This window comes from Myotis daubentonii, chromosome 13 (assembly GCF_963259705.1).
Source record: "Myotis daubentonii chromosome 13, mMyoDau2.1, whole genome shotgun sequence".
Lineage (NCBI taxonomy): Eukaryota > Metazoa > Chordata > Mammalia > Chiroptera > Vespertilionidae > Myotis > Myotis daubentonii.
In genome coordinates this window covers 21,192,733-21,211,387 of record NC_081852.1, presented here as the reverse complement: position 1 = coordinate 21,211,387, position 18,655 = coordinate 21,192,733, and the positions used below count along the sequence as shown (strand labels likewise).

Genomic DNA, 18,655 nt, shown 5'->3' with positions numbered 1-18,655 from the left:
CTGAGAGAGGGGAGGCGGGGGCAGATCAGCATCAGCCGGGGTGCAGCCCAGAGCCAGGGCCGCACTGGGAGAGAAGCGCGTCCCTCTCCGGGCACCCACAGTCCCGGTAGGATGGGGTTCTCTGAAGTCCCGAGGGGCGGACGGCCCCATATCATGCCTCCCTCACGTTCACGTTTGACCAGCCAGAAGTGCTTCCGGCAAAGGGGGTTTACTGAGGAGTCTCCCTCGTGGGAGCTCTCAGTTCTGGGTACGTGAGGCCCTTGGGGCTGGCATCGTGCGGGGCTCGTGGGGAAAGCGGGGAAGGCCCCGAGTCGGGGGGTGGGGGCAACAAGGCTTCCCCCAAGATGGGAACAGGGGCCAGTTCTTGTTGAGTGACGGCAAAAGGCAGGGGGTGAGGGAGAGAGTCTTAAAGGGTAGGAGTGTCTCCCTGATGTGGAGGGAGATGGCGTGTGGAGGAGCGGGAGACAGGCTGCACCGGCCCACCACTGCCCCTCTCCCCTCTCCCCTGCACTGGTGGAGGCTGGGCCAGAGGAGGGGTTGCCTCAGATCTGAAGGGGGGGTCTGGGCCAGGATGCGCCAGGGGTGGAGGAGCCGTGCTCCTGTGAATGTGCAGTGGGGTCTGGAATTCAGGCCGGGAACCCACCTGACCCCCTGCCTGCATTCCTCAGTGTCTCCCTGGCTGGGCTGCTCCTTTCTCCCTTCATTTCTGGGAGGTTTTCTAGAACCTTCCAGCATCACCTTGGCAGAGCTGAGGAAGAAAGTCTGAGTAGGCATCCCCTTCGTGGGGCCGATGAGCTAAAAGTGGGAGAACTGGAGTAAGCTTGGAGCTCGGCTTACTCAGGAAGACCGACGGGAGAGCCAGGGGGGCCGGGAGTGGTAGGCAGTCCTGACTGCTGCCTTCTTTCTCCATCTCCCCGGTCCTCACCGTCCCTTCCTGACCCCCACATGTTTCCCCAAGGCCTGTCCCACCTCCTAGAACTATAGCTTAGCCAGAGGGGCACCTGGCCCCCCGTGACACCTGCCTGGCTCTGGTTATACGTCGGGGCCAGAGTACCTCCGTGCCAGCCATGCCCGTTTGATGCCAGCACGGGACAGCTGACAGCCCCCACTGCCGCCCTGGCTCCTGCAACCTGTCTGTCTGCTTTGCAGGATGAAAATGACAACCCTCCCACCTTCAGCAAGCCTGCGTATTTCGTCTCTGTGGTGGAGAGCATCATGGCAGGTACGGGCCCAGGCAGGAGGGCGTGAATGCAGGGATCAGCAGGCGCGGCACTGCGGTGGGCTGACCTGGCTTGTCCACCATGGCCCTCCCTGTCTGTTTCTCATGACCAGTGAGGGGAGCCTTTGGAGATGCTCAGTTATCTGCCAGCCAACAGTTGCTTACAGAGCACCTACTATGTGCAGCTGCTCCACTAGGCACTTGGTCTCTGCTCTCCCGCAGCTACAGTCTAGCAGGGAAGACAGTAATGATTGATGACTAACCCAGCGACCGTGGTTAACTAGGGGGTGCAGAGAGTTCTGAGACTACGATGCTGTGAGCCAGGTCCCCGGGGCCAGGATGGCCAAAAGGTGGCCTTGGCGGGTAACATGTGCTCCAATGTGAGGACAAGAGTAGGAGGCTCATCCCTCGGTCATTCTCAGGTTCCAGGGCTCAGCTTGCAGACCCAGGGCCATAAGCTCCACACTCAGGATCCAGGCAATCTGTTCTGACCTCAGGGCAGGCTGGCGGCTTCACTTGCATCCAGAGAGGACATTCTATAGGGGAGGATGTGTCAGCAATTGCTGAAGCAGCTGGAGGGGTCAGAGAAGCTAAGGGGTCAGGGTCAGGTAGAGTCAGGGGACAGCTGGGGGAGCCAGGGGCAGCTGGGGGAGTCAGGGGCAGCTGGAGGAGTCAGGGGCAGCTGGGGGAGTCAGGGGCAGCCGGAGGAGTCAGGGGCAGTCAGGGGAGTCAGGGGCAGCTGGAGGAGTCAGGGGCAGCCAGGGGAGTCAGGGGCAGCCGGAGGAGTCAGGGGCAGCCAGGGGAGTCAGGGGCAGCAGGGGGAGTCAGGGTCAGCCAGAGGAGTTAGGGGCAGCTGGGGGAGTCAGAGGCAGCCAGAGGAGTCAGGGGCAGCCGGAGAAGTCAGGGTCAGCCAGGGAAGTCAGGGGCAGCCGGAGGAGTCAGGGTCAGTCAGGGGAGTCAGGGGCAGCCGGAGGAGTCAGGGGCAGCCGGAGAAGTCAGGGTCAGCCAGGGGAGTCAGGGGCAGCCGGAGGAGTCAGGGTAAGTCAGGGGAGTCAGGGGCAGCTGGAGGAGTCAGGGGCAGCCAGGGGAGTCAGGGGCAGCCGGAGGAGTCAGGGGCAGCCGGAGAAGTCAGGGTGAGCCAGGGTAGTCAGGGGCAGCCGGAGGAGTCAGGGTCAGTCAGGGGAGTCAGGGGCAGCTGGAGGAGTCAGGGGCAGCCAGGGGAGTCAGGGGCAGCCGGAGGAGTCAGGGGAAGCCAGGGGAGTCAGAGGCAGCCAGAGGAGTCAGGGGCAGCCGGAGGAGTCAGGGGCAGCCGGAGAAGTCAGGGTCAGCCAGGGGAATCAGGGGCAGTCGGAGGAGTCAGGGTCAGCCAGGGGAGTCAGGGGCAGCCGGAGGAGTCAGGGGCAGCCGGAGGAGCCAGGGGCAGCCGGGGGAGCCAGGGTCAGCCAGGGAAGTCAGGGTCAGCCGGAGGAGCCAGGGTCAGCAGGAGGAGTCAGGGTCAGCTGGGGGAGTCGGGGTCAGCTGGGGGAATCAGGGTGTGGTGAGGGAGTCGGGGTCAGGTGGGGGAGTCAGGGTCAGCCGGGGGAGTCAGGGTCAGCCGGGGAGTCAGGGTCAGCTGGAGGAGTCAGGGTCAGCCGGAGGAGCCAGGGTCAGCAGGAGGAGTCAGGGGCAGCTGGGGGAGTCGGGGTCAGCTGGGGGAATCGGGGTGTGGTGGGGGTGTCGGGGGCAACTGGGGGAGTCGGGGTCAGGTGGGGGAGTCAGGGTCAGCCGGGGGAGTCAGGGTCAGCTGGAGGAGTCAGGGTCAGCTGCGGAGTCAGGGCAGCTGGGGGAGTCAGGGGGAACTGGGGGAGTCAGGGTCAGCTGGGAGAGTCAGGGTCAGCAGGAGGGTCAGGCTCAGCTGGGGGAGTCAGGGACAGCAGGAGGAGTCGGGGTCAGCTGGAGGAGTCAGGGTCAGCTGCAGAGTCAGGGTCAGCTGGGGGAGTCAGGGGGAACTGGGGGAGTCAGGGTCAGCTGGGAGAGTCTGGGGGAGTCGGGGCCAGCTGGGGGAGTCAGGGTCAGCTGGGGGAGTCAGGGTCAGCTGGGAGAGTCTGGGGGAGTCGGGGCCAGCTGGGGGAGTCAGGGTCAGCTGGGGGAGTCAGGATCAGCAGGAGGGTCAGGGTCAGCTGGGGGAGTCAGGGTCAGGTGGGGGTGCCGGGGGCAGCTGGGGGAGTCGGGGCCAGCTGGGAGAGTCAGGGTCAGCTGGGGAATTAGGGTCAGCAGGAGGGTCAGGGTCAGCTGGGGGAGTCGGGGTCAGCTGGGGGAGTCGGGGTCAGCTGGGGGAGTTGGGGTCAGCTGGGGGCATCAGAGGCAGCTGGAGTTAGGGGTGACCTTCCTTGGCACCTCGGAGCCTTCCACAGAGAGCTTCCTGGTCCGTCCCTGGTGTCTGATGACTTGCTGGGTGGGTACCAGATTGTACCCGGCCCACCCTCCCCCATCCCAGTCTCAGGCATCGCCTGGAGGAAGTCACTGCTGAAGCGGCCCCTGCATTCCACCTCCCCTGACTCTGCCAAGGAGGGGCCTCCATCGTGGCACGTACTCCTGCTCAGAGTTGAATACGCTTGGTTAAAGTGGTGTGTCAGCCCACATATCTGTCTCCTGCTTAGGGCAGGACTGAGGAGTCAAATCCGAGGCCCCACAGCTACCTAGAAGGGCCCAGAATGACCTCCCTGTCCCACAACACCTGCCTGGCCCCTTACACCCCCAGGGACCGTTGGTTCATCAGCACAGTAGTAATCCCGGCTGCAGGTCAGTGAGCACTACCCGGCCTGGCCTGTGCCCTGCACCCTTTATCCGTGGGACCCTCACCAACAGCCCCACACATGGCTTCATGGTTAGACCCGTCTTACAGGGGGAAGCTGAGGCTCAGGCAAGTTAAGGCACTTGGCAGAGGTCCCACCGGATTCCAGCCCAGAGATCCTCACACTGAACCTGCTCGCCCCTCTGCCAGAGCTGGCATTTGGGTGGCAGGAGGGCCCAGAAAGCCCTGGCCGGCTCGGCTGCAGGACAAGCCGCTCGCAGGGTCTGGCCAGGGCAGCTGGAGAGGCCGATACCCTGCCCAGATTCCACCAAGAAAGAAATGAGGGTGAGGGCCTTAACTGGACAGTGAATAGAAAATAAAAACTCTAATAAACTCCCCCTGTGAACAAGATAAAACAAGACTGAAATGGAATATAATAAAGGCAGAAATTTAATATGGAGCTTCATTTCTTTTTGACTCAAAGTCAAAGCTGGTCAATCTGAGTGTATTATGGTGACCAGCCAGGGAGGGGTGGGGGAAAGGCCATGGTGAGCAGCAGCTACCCCCCCCCCCCGCCCTGTCTCCCGGCAGGAGCCACGGTGCTGATCCTGAATGCCACGGACCTGGACCGCTCCCGGGAGTACGGCCAGGAGTCCATCATCTACTCCTTGGAGGGCTCCTCCCAGTTCCGGATCGGCGCCCGCTCAGGTGAGCCCCGCGCTCTCATCTTCTGCACCTCAGGTGACCCAGGACCTGCCTCTGGGTCAGGGCCTCCTCCCTTTCACAGGAAGCCCGTGTTTTACAGGAAACCAGCTTTGAGCACCTGGCTTCATCCCTGAAATAGTAATTTGAGTGAGATGATGGATCTTAACAAAAAAATCACAACATGAATTTACCCGCTGGAGAATGTCTTCCAGGGGTGAAGAATCCTGTCATGTTTAAAATGTGTTCCACTTTACATGGCGTTCTTCAGGGACACCTTTCGTCAAGCCTAGCTGTTCCCCTCCCTCAGCTGCCGACCTCATTTTTCAGTCCTGGCTCCTTTTCCTAACAGAGGGGGTGCCTCGGTTTCCCCCCCTAAAAATGAGGGTGATCATATGAGGGCTGTTGTGTGAGCTCAGTGAGTCATTAGGGAACACTTAGAGTAGTCCCTCACATAGTGAGTGCTAACAAAATTAGGTGATTATCATTATTCTTTTGTTCTTTTCACCCAGGGGCCCATATCCCTGGCTCTGCTCAGCCCATGCAACACTCCTTTCTTCTTCATTTCTCTGCTCCTTGAAGCTGGAAAGGAAGGGCTTCAGGAAAAAGCAATAAGAGACCCCAGGCTTTTCATCCAGACGCTGGGAAGGACTATGAGGCCCCTGGACATTCATTCATATATTTACTCAGATATGAATGGATATCTGCAGTGTTGTGCTAGGTGCTGGGGTACAGAATGGAATGGAACATGGCCCTGTCCTCATAGGGTTCTAAGTCAGCTTAGTGGGGATACAGGGCATTCCACTTCTCAGGGCCCATTTCTGTGTCAGGTAAGGGAACTGTCGATGCTAAACAAGCAAACCTTGAAATCTCAGTGGCTTAACACTAGAAATTCTAACTCCACAGCAGTCCAGTGTTGTGCTCAGTGGCAAGCCTACCACACAATGATGCTGGGACCCAGGCCCCTTCCATATTGTGGCTCCAAAGTCACTGCAGAAGGGAAAAGAGAGCGTGGAGTATTGTGTAAGGAGATGTTTTTGGGCCAAGCCTAGTGGCGACATACATCACTTGTCACACATCCTGTTGGCCAGAACCAGGGAGCGGCCTGCCTAGATGCAAGGAAGGTTAGGAAACGCAGTCCCTGGCCTGACAGCCACTTTGCAGCAATCATTCTAGCCTGGGAAGCGAGTGAGATTCTTTGAACACTGGCCATCCCTGCCGGAGGTGTTCAGGGGCTAGTGGGGCATTTAGTCTTCCTGTCACCACGCCTTCCTGATTGAAGTCTGCCTTCAGTCTCTTTGGTCCCCTTTTCCTGGGGGCTTGGGGAGCGGATGGCTGATTGAAATGTGTACAGAGACTGAACACGTTCAAGGCCATCCTGAGCCTCTCTCCCCCTCTGACAGCACGGAGGTCTTCCTCCCTGCTCTCAGAAGCTTCCGCCCTTAGCGAGCCCACGTTTCCGGGGTGGGGGGGGGGCGCTCAGAATGATCTCATTAACATGGACAAGTGCTCAGCACTGTTGTAAGTGCTCTGACTGGCATCATCCCATTTCACTTTCTTCACCACTCTGCCAGGCAGGCGCTAGCATTCTCCCCATTTTCCAGGTGAGGAAACTGAGGCACAGGAGAGGTTAAGTAACTTGCCTGAGGACCTGCAGAGCCTGAACTTCCGACTCCGGAGCCCAGACTTTAACTGCTACCTTACAGAAAGCCACGTCAGAGCTTCATGCTGCCACCCAGATACCGATTGCACTCACTGACCTTTCAGCGCCCGCCTTGCCTCCGCAGCCAGGGACCCCAGCTCCACCCCCGGGCTTTCAGTAATGACACGGACATTTTCTTGCTGCCTTCACACGGCTCCTTTCTCTCTGAAGGTGTAAACGTTTTTCCTCTTACCTCTTCGGTCAAATTAGCCAAGCCTGCTCCACCAAGGTGGCCTTAATTGGATCTAATTTCCCAGACAGGAAGAGCCATCTATCATGGCGACAAGTTCATGTTTAAAACTTTTTAGAGATTAATTTCTTCCTCGCCCTGCCAATTAATCGACACCACCCCACCAAGGATCGTGTCTAGGCAGGCAGACCTTGGCCAGTCTTTCATTCCAGGCCTCAGCACCTTCGCTGCCCTGTCCCTCACCCCCAGCTCCCCTCTCAGCCCTGCGCAGGCCAGCATGGAAGGGAGGGAAGTATGTCAATGGAAGGGGTCCCAGTGACCATCTGGCCCAGCTCCCTTGTGTCATGATAAGATAAAATGAGCACAGAGAAGTTAAGTAACTTGCTTCAAGCCGCACAGCTCAGGCAGTAGGGATAGAAATATGGATAGCACACAGTCTCTACCCTTGGAGAATTCTCAGTCCATTGGAAGAAAACCAGCACTTTCTGAGTGTCGGGAGCTTCACCTATAATTAATCCTCACAGCAGCTCTGATTCAAAGGCCTACTCATCGCCATCTCACAGAGGAGAAGACGGAGGTTTGGAGAAATTTAGTAACTTTCCCAAGGCCAGGCGTCTGGGAAGGGCCATCATCAGATTCAAATCTGGGTCTCACTGTCCGCAGAGCATAAGCTCTTTCCCATGCCCGTGTGAGATGGCAAGTGGCCCGTGTGCTGAAGCCGGCTGGTACTGGCTCACTCCTGCCCTGACAGCCTATTGTATGCACCGCTCCCCAACCCCATGTTCAGTGCCATCAAGCTGGTCATTTACAGAGGGGCCCTGGTGGGGATGTTTACACCATGGCAATGGGCAGATGCCTCTTTTTCTTTTGGTGACCTGGTTGTCCAGTAGTTACCAGCACACAACTACCAAGGTGACTGCCATATTTTTGTGAGACCGAAATACAAAGAAAAGGCAAAAACAGCTGACAAAAGTTGTGGTCTATTGTTAATGTTTATCTTTAATAGAATAATTAGTTTATATGCTAAATAAACTTCAAGGCAATGTAACTATGTTACAGGCAATTCAGGAAATGATTTTATAGCTATGAACTCTCAGTGCCCTGTAGGTTGAGCTGTCCGGTGATGAGGGGCAGTTGGGACATGTGTGAAGCTCTCGATGTGTTGGAGGTCTAATGAGGGGTCCCTGGTGTCTGAGCTCGAAGCCAGATGGCCCTTCTGCCCCGTTTGCCAGCCACCAGCCCCAGGTGGCCTTGGTTTTCCCACATTTGAAAATACCTCCTCCTGCCCTGGCCGGTTTGGCTCAGTGGATGGAGCGTCAGCCTGCGGACTGAAGGGTCCCGGGTTCGATTCTGTGCCTTGGTTGTGGACACATCCCCAGTGGGGGGTGTGCAGGAGGCAGCTGATCGATGTTTCTCTCTCATCGATGTTTCTGACTCTCTGTCCCTCTCCTTTCCTCTCTGTAGAAAAATCAATAAAATATATATTAAAAAAAAATACCTCCTCCTCATGGAGTTATATTGCCCAGTTTGGGGTTCCAGCTCCCAAGGTGTGAGTGCTCTCCCCTCCCTCCGTGAGCACCGTCTCACCACCCCCAGCATATATGCGCACATGCACGCACACTGCCAGCTCATTTGATCTTCCAAGCGCCTCTCTTTCATACTCTCCCTCTCTATTTTCCCCTCTCTCCCTCCTCCTTTCCTTGCTCTCCCCTCCCTCCCCAATCTCTCCCTGGCCCACCCAAACCCTCTCTCCCGCACCCTCTCTCCTGCAGGTGAACTCACCACCACCTCCCTGCTGGACCGTGAGGCCAAGTCTGAATACATCCTCATCGTACGAGCAGTGGATGGGGGCGTGGGCCACAACCAGAAAACTGGCATCGCCACCGTGAGTGCCCCCCCCCCCGTGCCCCCCAGCTCCTCGCTCGCCATCCAGGCCACTTCCCCCAGCTCTTCTTCAGGCTACACCTCTAGGCCCCTAGGCACTTTGTCCTGAGGTAGCGTGAGGCACCATGGGAGTGGAGTAAGGGTGGCTACCAACAAGATGTCAATCACCAACTTGCTGTCAGCCAAGGTCAGCCCTGCGGCCACCACGTCTGTGGGAAGAAAGGCATTCCCACCTGGGACATGGGGGCACTGGGAGGAGCAAATATTTTCTCCTCTGCCCCTAAAAGACCAGCTGGCCAGGTAGGAGAAGGCAGGAGACCCACAGGCCCCTCCCTATGGGCTCCTAGAGGAGCAGGTATTTCCCTGAGTGGCTCAGAGCCAGAAGCAGGGCCCTTAGAGGGTCCCTGGGGCTTGCACCACCCCACCCCTAACCCTGAGACGTGAGCAAGTAGGACCCATGAGGGGCCAGAGCCCCATGCAAGGCCTTGTCACCCCACCAAGGTGGGCAGGAGGCTGGCTAGAGGAAGGACGGCTGAGGGTCCTGACTGAGCTCTGGCTGCAGAAGAGAACGGGGGAGCGGGAAGCAGCAAGCGCCTGTGGGAGAGGAAGCAGGAAGGCCGCGGCCAGGTGATCCCGTCACCTGCCCCCCCCCCCCCCCCCGTGATCTTTATGTGCTCCTTTGGCTCTCCCTCAGCACCCTCCCCGGACCTCTCCCCATGGCCCTCCCCCCACAGCAGCTGCCCCAGCCACTGCCCGCAGCCTTGCCCAGCCAGAGAGGCTGGGGTTGGTATTGGTTGGCCAGGGACTTGGCAGAAAAGTCCCCAGTGCCTTATTCAGCCACAGGAGGCCCCCGCTAATAGGATTCCGAGCTCCATAAATAATTTACCTGGTGACAGGTGAGCCAGGAAATTGCTTGGCGTATAGCTGAGACTGACTTGGACGCTCAAGGGATCCTAGTAGATGCCCATCCTAAACCTCCCCTACCCTGTCAGTCACCTTTAGTCCAGACCAGGGGTGGGTGGGACAAGTCCCAGGTCACAGGAGGGATGTTAGGGGTTATCTCCTCTGTTCCTCTGCCTCCTGATGGGGCAGCACCTCACCCCTCTGAAGGTCCTGCTTCCCCCGGCCAGGCCCTGACCTGGTGGGATTAATGCCAAGATGCTCCACAGGCATCTGAATGTGTCCCCTCCCTGGGCACTGTCCTGGTGCAGCCCGGCTAGGTGCACCCCACAGCGCCCCTTGTGGCTTCACAGGTCAACATCACCCTCCTGGACATCAACGACAACCACCCCACCTGGAAGGACGCTCCCTACTACATCAACCTGGTGGAGATGACCCCTCCAGACTCTGATGTGACCACGGTACGTGGTGGTGGGACAGGGAACTCCCGGTCTGCCCTGCCCAGGGGTGTCCGCCCTTCCCGCATGAGCTCTGTGGGCCTGCCCGTGGGCTGATGGATTCATGTTTCCTCTGCGCCAGCTCTTGGAGCGAAGTTCCTGGAGCTCTCTGAACGGTGAAAGGTAGTCAGAGGTCAGGGGACAGCCCTCACCCCGTCCTCGGGGACATGGGGCTTCAGACTTTGTCCAAGGGAGTGCAGCATCCCAGGGCTGGTTCAGCTGGTAGCCACGCTTGCCCTGAGAGCCCAGGACTCTGGTGACAATCCAGCCCCCACCTCCCCGGGCAAGGCACAGGTCCCTCCCTCAAATTGCACAAGCTTCAGATCTGCCCTCAGCACCTTCACCGCTTCTGTCACCACAGCCACCAGTCAGCTGGCCCAGGGCAGCCCATCAGGGGCTTTGAGGGTCACCCAGGGATCTGCTGGCATGGGGGTGTCAGGTCTGCACAGACCCCTGTGCGTGCTGTGAGCAGGATGTGACTCGGGTGGGAAGGAGAGACAATGGCCAAAGTTTCGGGGTATCCACAATAGATGTCCCGGGGAAACTGAGGAAAGTCAGGGATGAGCACCCCTCTTTGTTCACCCCATACTTGTGTCCCGTTTGGTCTCATTTCGGGAGGCTTGTCCCCTGCCCCACAGCCACCCAGCCACCCGGTGATGGACGTGGACCTAACAGCTCATGGCAACCCCATTTATCAAATGTCTGGATGTGCCAGGCGCTGTGCTGGGGTTTTCTCATGAATCCTCTCTTATCCTCATGACAATTTCACGTGGCAGATGGATTCATTGCTACCATCGTACTATGGAGGACAGAGACTTAGAGTTTGAGGGGTTTGCCCAAGCTCCCAGAGCCAAGACTCAAACCCAGGTCTGTCTGACTTTGAACCACCCAGCCCAGCAGTCCTGCTGCCTCTGCTGGCTCAGGGGTGCCCTGGCAGGTGGTCCGGGTCCTGAGAACCTGGAGAACCCGGTGGGATGGGGAGGGACGGTAACTGTCACCTTCAGTAAGGCTGCCCCACCCGGAGCTCGAGCAACCGCGGGCTGCAGATGCCTAGCCTCCCTGCCCCCACTCTTCATCAACGAGAGAGAGAGAGAGAGAGAGAGAGAGAACAAACCAGCCATCACACCTTCCTATCCTCTTTTCTGTGTTTTCAAAATCTGAATGGTTCTCACCTGGTGGCCACATCCCCTCCCAGAGAGTCCAGTAGATCAGGGGCAAGGAATCTGGGACATGCGGTTTTTCAAAGCCCTGGTGGGAGAGAGGATTCCTTTCAGCCCGGCCTGGGTAGGACACCCTTAGCCTGGGCCTTTTCCAGGCGCTCTCTCTAGGACTCCACACCTGATGGGCTCTCTCTGCTGCCACCTCGTGGGCACTTGGGCTCTAGCCCTGGACAAGCCCAGCCAGGGACCCCAAGAGCTGGGGTTGGATGCCCACCTCTGAACACCTGAATTCTTACCTTTGCTTTATATTTCTGGGAATCTCCTCCCACAGGGAGTTGAGGGGCACGTGAGGGAGGTGTACCAGCCAAGGGTGCCATTATCGAAGTCCACCTGCTGGGACTACACCGGCCTTGGGCTTTTTGCAGATCTGGTCCCCAGGGGCCTTCTGTGGTCGCCAGCCTTTCCTCACATCCTTCTGAGCCCAGAGCAGGCATAGACAGTGGGCCCGGGGCCTGCTGCCCAGCAACTCCTCCCTCTCCAGGAAACCTCAACAAGCGCTCGGTGAGCACCTACTGTGTGCCAGGCCCCGCACTCGGAGCCCAGGAAGCAGCACTGCTTCTGCTCTGCCCTCAGGGAGTTTCCTGACACTCACACCCACCACTGGGCCCATCTCACCCTGTGGAAGAGCCAGAGTCCCTGCCAGACCCCCGTCACCTCTGGGGAGACAGACACGGGAGCCCGCCCCTCAGCGCAGGACGGACATGCCCGTTGCTCCCCCAGCTCGGGCAGCGAGGGTCGGGGCGCTTGAGCCTTTCAGTGACCATGGCACTGAGACCTGAAAAAGAATGCAGTGGCTCAGAAGTCCCAAAGGGGAAGAGCCAAACCAGAATTAAAGCTTGTGTTAAACAGCTACCGAATGTTATGGCACTTTAGTAATTATGAAATTTAGTATTTGTAAAACTCATTACAAAAAAACCCTCATTACATGTGAGGGCAAATTATCACTTAGATTTTCTAGAATTCTTAGAATTTTCAAGAATTCTCTGGAATTTCCAGTTATGTGTAATGATTGCCAGGAAACTGGAAGTCCGAGGGCTCATACATTAATCAAGTTTGTCACAGCAAAATAATTTCAAAAGGAATAGTCATACAATTCTTTCCGCTGTCATAGCTATGAGACATATGTATGCGAATATATGTGGCATATGTTTTAATACCTTTGAGGGGCCCCCTGCTGAGGCCTCACAGTGGCCCTGGGTGAGGTGGGGGCTGTTGCTGAGGTGTGAGGAGTCAGCTCCAGAGGTGACGGGAGGCTGACCCACTTCCTGACTCATCTCCCACCACCCTCCTCACCCACCGCACCCCTAGCCCCCAGCACTTACGCGGCCTCTCAGTGTCTGAACTCAGCTCTTCCCACCTTGGAGCCTCTGCACAGCTCTTCGTCCCCCTCCCCACCCCTGCCAGAGTGTTCTTCCTCCTCTACTCCCCCAGCCCTGCTCTCTCCATGGCCAGCTTCTTCTCCAGTCTCCCAGATGAAAATGCCACCTCCACAGAGAAGCCCTCCCTAACTACCCTGCCTAATGTAGTGCTGGGGTCTAACCCCAGCAGGCCCAGGGGTCCCCAAAGGTGTGGACGGAGTTGGCGAAGAAGGAACAACACAGAGGCAGCGTTCAGTTGATCAGCAGCCTAGCCAGGATCTCTAGCCAGGATCTCCGGCCAAGTTCTGGTCAGGATCTCCAGCGAAGTTCTGTTCAGGATCTCCAGCGAAGTTCTGGTTAGGATCTCCAGCCAGGTTCTGTGTCCATGTTCTCTTGCTAGGTTCTCCAGCCAGGTTCTCCAGGTTCTGTAGCCGGGTTCTTCAGCCAGGTTCTGTCTAGGTTCTTCAGCCAGGTTCTCTCGCTAGGTTCTGTGGCCAGTTTCTGTCCAGGATCTTTTGCCATGTTCTCTTGCTAGGTTCTGTCTCTAGGTTCTGTGGCCAGTTTCTGTCCAGGATCTTTTGCCATATTCTCTCGCTAGGTTCTGTCTCCAGTTTCTGTCCAGGATCTTTTGCCATGTTCTCTCCAGCGAAGTTCGTCTGTCTCTAGGTTCTGTGTAGGTTCTGTGTCTAGGTTCTGTGTCTAGGTTCTGTGTCCTGTTGTCTTGTTACATCTGTATTTATACCAGTTGATTCCAATCCTATCCATCTCTATTCCAAAGGTTAGGGCGTTTCTTATCTCCATTCCAGGGAGTAAAGATTATGTAGCTTAAGCATGATTGTTCGTAGTTAAAGTGATTAATTACCCGCCTGGCACTTAGTTAAGGGGTTTTATTCCCTCCCTAACTTCAGAGGAAAATCCCTACCTGGGGAAACAACCTTTCTCAGAGAGGTGACCTTGGTTAAAACACATAGTGCCAAGAAGGTGAGCAAACATATTAAGAACAGTATGCCATATATGCCAGGTCCCTTGAAACAGCAAGGATGGACCGGCTCCCGGCAATGTAGCTCTGCCCCCCATGTTTCTTTTAGAGCTGGTTCCCCAAACCTGTGTTTATTTGTTTGTTGGGTTCCTTGCTTATTAAGAGACAGTAGAGCAGTGACTCAGTAAGCAGCCTCTAGTACCAAAATGTCTAGACTCTCATTTTGGCCATGCCTCTTACTGGCTGTGTGACCCTGGGCAAGTGACTTAACCTCTCTGTGCTCCAGTCTCCTCATCTGGAGAATGGAGGTAGCGTCCCCACCTGAAAGAGTTGTAGTTCATACTTAATGAGCCAAAATACACAGGCACATGGTGAGAGGTTGATAAATGGTAGCTATTGTCGCCATCATCTGCCTCCCCTGCTGGAATCACATCTGTCTTGTTCCCTGTTGAGCCCCTGTGCCAGGCACATTGTATGCTCACAGTATTCGCGAATGAAAGTTGTTGAAGGCCTTATTCACCTTTCTGCCCCCAGCTCTGCCAGGTCAGGTTGGGTGTTCCTGGTCAGAGAGAGACTAGGACGTATGAACTGGGACTCTCCCAAGGGCCCCCCTATGACTTTCCAAGCTCGTGTGCAGGCGAGTGTGTGCCTGCATCCCGTGCCCTCAGAGTGGGCCAGGCCTGTGTCTGTGTGCACGTGTGCGCGCCGTGTCCGCTCACGGGCAGGAGCGTGCAGAGTGGCTGCTCTGTCTGCAAGTGAGGTTTTGGCCGCACTCTCCCTCCTGCTCCCGCGGGCTGCTTCAAGGACCTGGCTGATGGGCATTGATTTAGAGCCTTTCAAACCCTCCAGCAAAATAAAGGAGAGGAGAGCGGGAGAATTAGTCCCGTCAGGCCAGGAGAAAAATGACGAGCGTGAAATGGGAAATAAATGAGGGGAAAGCCGGAGAGTCCGCACAATCGCCCAGCAGGGAACCGGGGGTCACAGCCTGCCGCCCCGCCTGTGCCCCCATCCGGCCTGGTGACCAGGGAATGGGCCCACCCCCTACTCATATCTCTCCAAAGCAGCTGCCCAGGTGCCCCGAGCACCTAGAGGTGGGGGAGGGGAAGAGAAGAGGAGCACCCTCCCCATGTGAACTTAGTGCATTCAGCAACAGGCTGCCGGTCTGGAGCAGGTTGTTTAACTGCCTCATAGCCTCAGTTTCCCCACCGGAAACACGGGGATAAGGACTATCCCCCTCCTGTCATAGGAGAGAAAGTGTAGAAACGCAGGGCCTCTGGTCTCCTTTACCCGTCAGCAGGCTGCCTGCCTGCCTAGAAAGCCGCCCGGAGTGCTAGGAGCCCCGTCTCCTGTCAATGCAGGGCGACTGGGTCCCCCTCATAGAGGCTGGGCAGACTGAGGCAGCGTGCCCAGCACGGCGGGCTCCTCAGGCCTGGAGGGCTGCCCCCTTACGTCCGGGCCCTTTGGGGCAGCAAGGCTGGGAAAGGAGGGGCTGGGCTGAGCAGTGGGGATGGGAGCGGGGTTGCGTCCCCCTTCGAAGCAGAGAAGCCAGGAGCAGCTCAGGGTCCCGTGCCAGCATCGGCCTCTCTCCCGGGCCTCCCAGGGCTCGGGGGCAGATGGGAGCCCTTGGCCGCAGTGGCCCATCTGTCTGTTCTGGTCCGGTGGCCCCAGAGATGCCTCGGCTGGGGATTAAGCCAGAGGAGGGCCAGATTCTGCTGCCAAAGCACAAAAGGCCCCACACTGAGGAGGATAAAGGAGCTGACGAGGCGGGGCTGTCATCGCCAAGTGTCCTGGAGTGAAAAACGACAGTGTCCTGATGCGGCCCCGGGGACTGCGGTCACCCTGCCGCCACCTCTTGTCCACCTCCTGTCCACCTCCGGGGCTGCAGTGGCCCCTGTAGCACAGGGCCAGGGGCGAGCTGAAGAGTGGGCACCACTGCTTCCCTGGGGCTGGGGGGCGGCTGGACGGCCCCAGGGCTGGTGCTGTGTGACCTTAAGTCTGGCTGTGCCTCTCTGAGCTCTGCTTTCCCCTCAGGGCAGGTAGATGGCTAAGAAGTTCCCTGGGAGAGCAGGTGTGTGTGGGGATGTGGCCCTAGGTCAGGGCAGCACTGAGGCCAGCCAGTCCCTCCTTGGGGTGGGGATATAAGTGGGAACCAAGGGGGCTGGAAGGTTAAAGGGCCCAGAGTGTCTGGGACTCCTGCCCCATGACCCCCCCCCCCCCCCCCCCGCCCCCGGGGATGGCATTCCCTACCTGCAGGGAGCCAGCCTGATCCCTCCTCCAGCATCCCCTCCCCAGCCCCGACTGTCCCAGACTGGCTGGCTTGCCCATGGCTCCCTTCCCGTGCCCTGTCATTCTTGGTGTCACAGAGGCCTTATCCTTGTCAAAGTGCCCCACAATCCAAAGCTCCAAAGGAATGAAAAGAGGATTTGATGATGAGGAACCCAGTTCCCAAATCCAGGCTTACAAATCCTGCCAAAAGCTCAGCCTCGGGTTTCCAGCACCTCCCAGCCTCACCCCGAATTCCATCATTATGGATTTCCTGGGGCCCCTGTCTTCCCAGAGCCCACACACCTGTTACCCCACATGTTCGGATGTCCTGATAGTAAGGGGCCCAAAACCTCTTCCAGGCTAAGAGACTGGGAGCCTTGCTGGGCCTTATCTGTGAAATAGGCATAATTATAGGTCTCTGCCTCGCCAGGCTGTTGACAGTCCGTGGAGAGGGCCTGGCGTTTACGAGAGACTGGGGGCCTCTGTGAGCTGGTGTGTGCTAGGTGTTGCCTTTAGGGTCAGAAGACCAAGGCTAAGTGGGGGACGGAGCTTACCTAAGGCCCACACTGGGGTCAAGAAGCCAAGGAGCCCAGGACTTCCACTGCTGATTCATCCTCTGACCTTCCCCCTCCCAAACCCCATGGGCCTCCCTGCTCAAGCCAGGAGGGAGCCCCACTGCCTGGGTCTGAGTGGGGAGCCCAGGACTGGCCTGTGAACTCAGACCACGCCCCCGCTCCCGGCAGGTGGTGGCCGTGGACCCGGACCTGGGGGAGAACGGCACCCTGGTGTATAGCATCCAGCCGCCTAACAAGTTCTACAGCATCAACAGCAGCACGGGCAAGATCCGCACCACCCACGTCATGCTGGACCGGGAGAACCCTGACCCCCACGAAGCAGAGCTCATGCGCAAGATCATCATCTCCGTCACAGACTGTACGTCCCTCACGCCCTCACCGCCCCACACCCGGGCTGGGGCGGGACCACACCTGTCCTCTGGGGCTGTCACTAAGAGTGGAGTAATACCCACGGCCCAGTTGAGACCCTCCCCAGAGCACCCTCAGGGGGCAGAGGGGATTAGAGGTGCCAGGCCCAGGCTGCTCCCTGGAGGGGTCACTGAGCCTGCCCCTCTCCCCACTTGTCTTCTCCCTGGCCTTTTTCTCCTGCACCCCTCTTTCCCTCTCCTTGCCCCCCTCCCTGAACCCCCCAGGTGGCAGGCCCCCTCTGAGAGCTACGAGCAGTGCCACGGTGTTTGTGAACCTCTTGGACCTCAATGACAACGACCCCATCTTTCAAAACCTGCCTTTTGTGGCTGAGGTACTTGAAGGCACCCCTGCGGGGGTCTCCGTCTACCAGGTGAGCTTCTCTCTCTGACCTGAGAGGCTGCTGTCTGTCTCCCTCAGCTCGTCCTGACCTGCCAGCGATGGGCAGCAGGGGCCAGCCTTGTGCTGAGCGCTTTGCAGGGGCAAGTCAGAGGAGGCCAGCGCAGACCACAGTCTCCCACAATCCAAGACAGGACACATCTGTGCCAGGCGTGGAGAGCCAGTGTTCTGAGAGACGGGGCTGGAAGGCTTCCTGGAGGAGGAGGCGCTTGAGCTGGGTCTTGAAGGACACGTGGATTTGGAGAGGTGGAGGGACAGGACCACAGGAGATGGACAAAGACAGAAACAGAGGCAGGGGAGAGAGAGGGAGGCAGAGAGAATCCTGGGAAGCCAGATCAGAGAGTTTCTCGGGGCCTGATTATAGAGGTCTAGCCCCAAACCCTCAATACCCCAAGGCTGTAGGTGGTTCTAGAACACTGAGAAGGTTGGATATGTGTAGTCCATGAGTCCTGCCTCCATGGGGCAGCCCCTCTCCTGTGCTTGCCTGTGACGCCCAAGTAGTTTCACACAGTGGATGGGATTCTCCCCATTTTGTAAGAAACTTAGGAAACTCGTCCAAGTTCCTGTGGCCATGAAGGGGTAGGGCCTAATGTTGAACCCAGCCCCTCGGCCTCCTGCCCCACCACCCTGCTGGTCAGGGAGGCCCTGAAGGTGCTGGTTTCAGGGAGATGATGCCCTTTTAGAAACCCAAAGGCCCTTACAACCAGGAGCGTGGGCTTTGGAGTCTGACCAGTAGGGGTGTGGATCCCAATCCCGCTGCCCCTGTGCTGGGTGACTTGGAATAAGTGACTTAATCTCTCTGAGCCTCCGTTTTATCACCTGTGAAATGGGGATCATAACAGTACCTGCCTGGCTGTGCTGTAGGGATTCGGCCAGACACAGTGGAAAGCAGCCCGGCACTTAGACTGTGGGGAGCGCGTGGTAGCTGATGGTCTCGTGCTGTGTCTACCATGAGCGTTTATACCTGAGAGACGGGATGCGGGAGCAAAGGGTTAGCCTGATCCCATTCAGAGAAGAAGACGGGTGTTCGTCAGGATGCCAGAGTGGTAGCCTTGGCGATGCCCTGCAGGCCCACTGTGCCTCAGTTTCTTCATCTATAAAAGGAGATCAATGGTGTTCTTTGACTACATTGATCCAGGGAGCATTAAGTCTCTAGCACAGCGGTTCTCAACCTGTGGGTCGCGACCCCTTTGGGGGTCGAACGACCCTTTCACAGGGGTCGCCGAAGACCATCGGAAAACACATATATAATTACATATTGTTTTTGTGATTAATCACTGTGCTTTAATTATGTTCAATTTGTAACAATGAAAATACATCCTGCGTATCAGATATTTACATTACGACTCATAACAGTAGCAAAATTACAGTTATGAAGTAGCAACGAAAATAATTTTATGGTTGGGGGTCACCACAACATGAGGAACTGTATGTATTAAAGGGTCGCGGCATTAGGAAGGTTGAGAACCACTGCTCTAGCAGCATATTCTCCCCAAACTCCCAGCAGGGGGAGCCTCGATCCAGGGAACAGCAGTCAGTCCCGGAGGCTAAGTCTCCACAGATAGGAGGGGGCGGGAGGACGGAGAG

The 18,655-nt window shown here is 57.5% G+C and overlaps 1 protein-coding gene across 1 annotated transcript in view; it reads left to right on the top strand.

Annotated features, from left to right (window-relative positions):
• The window catches only part of LOC132214646 (cadherin-23-like), a 317,401-nt gene that overhangs the window by 272,952 nt on the left and 25,794 nt on the right, over positions 1-18,655 (top strand). Inside the window, exons 18-23 of the mRNA XM_059661973.1 lie at positions 1,150-1,222; positions 4,584-4,700; positions 8,359-8,471; positions 9,724-9,831; positions 16,433-16,622; positions 16,897-17,042. Of these exons, the coding sequence (XP_059517956.1) occupies positions 1,150-1,222; positions 4,584-4,700; positions 8,359-8,471; positions 9,724-9,831; positions 16,433-16,622; positions 16,897-17,042 (747 nt within the window). The remainder of the gene's footprint in view (positions 1-1,149; positions 1,223-4,583; positions 4,701-8,358; positions 8,472-9,723; positions 9,832-16,432; positions 16,623-16,896; positions 17,043-18,655) is intronic.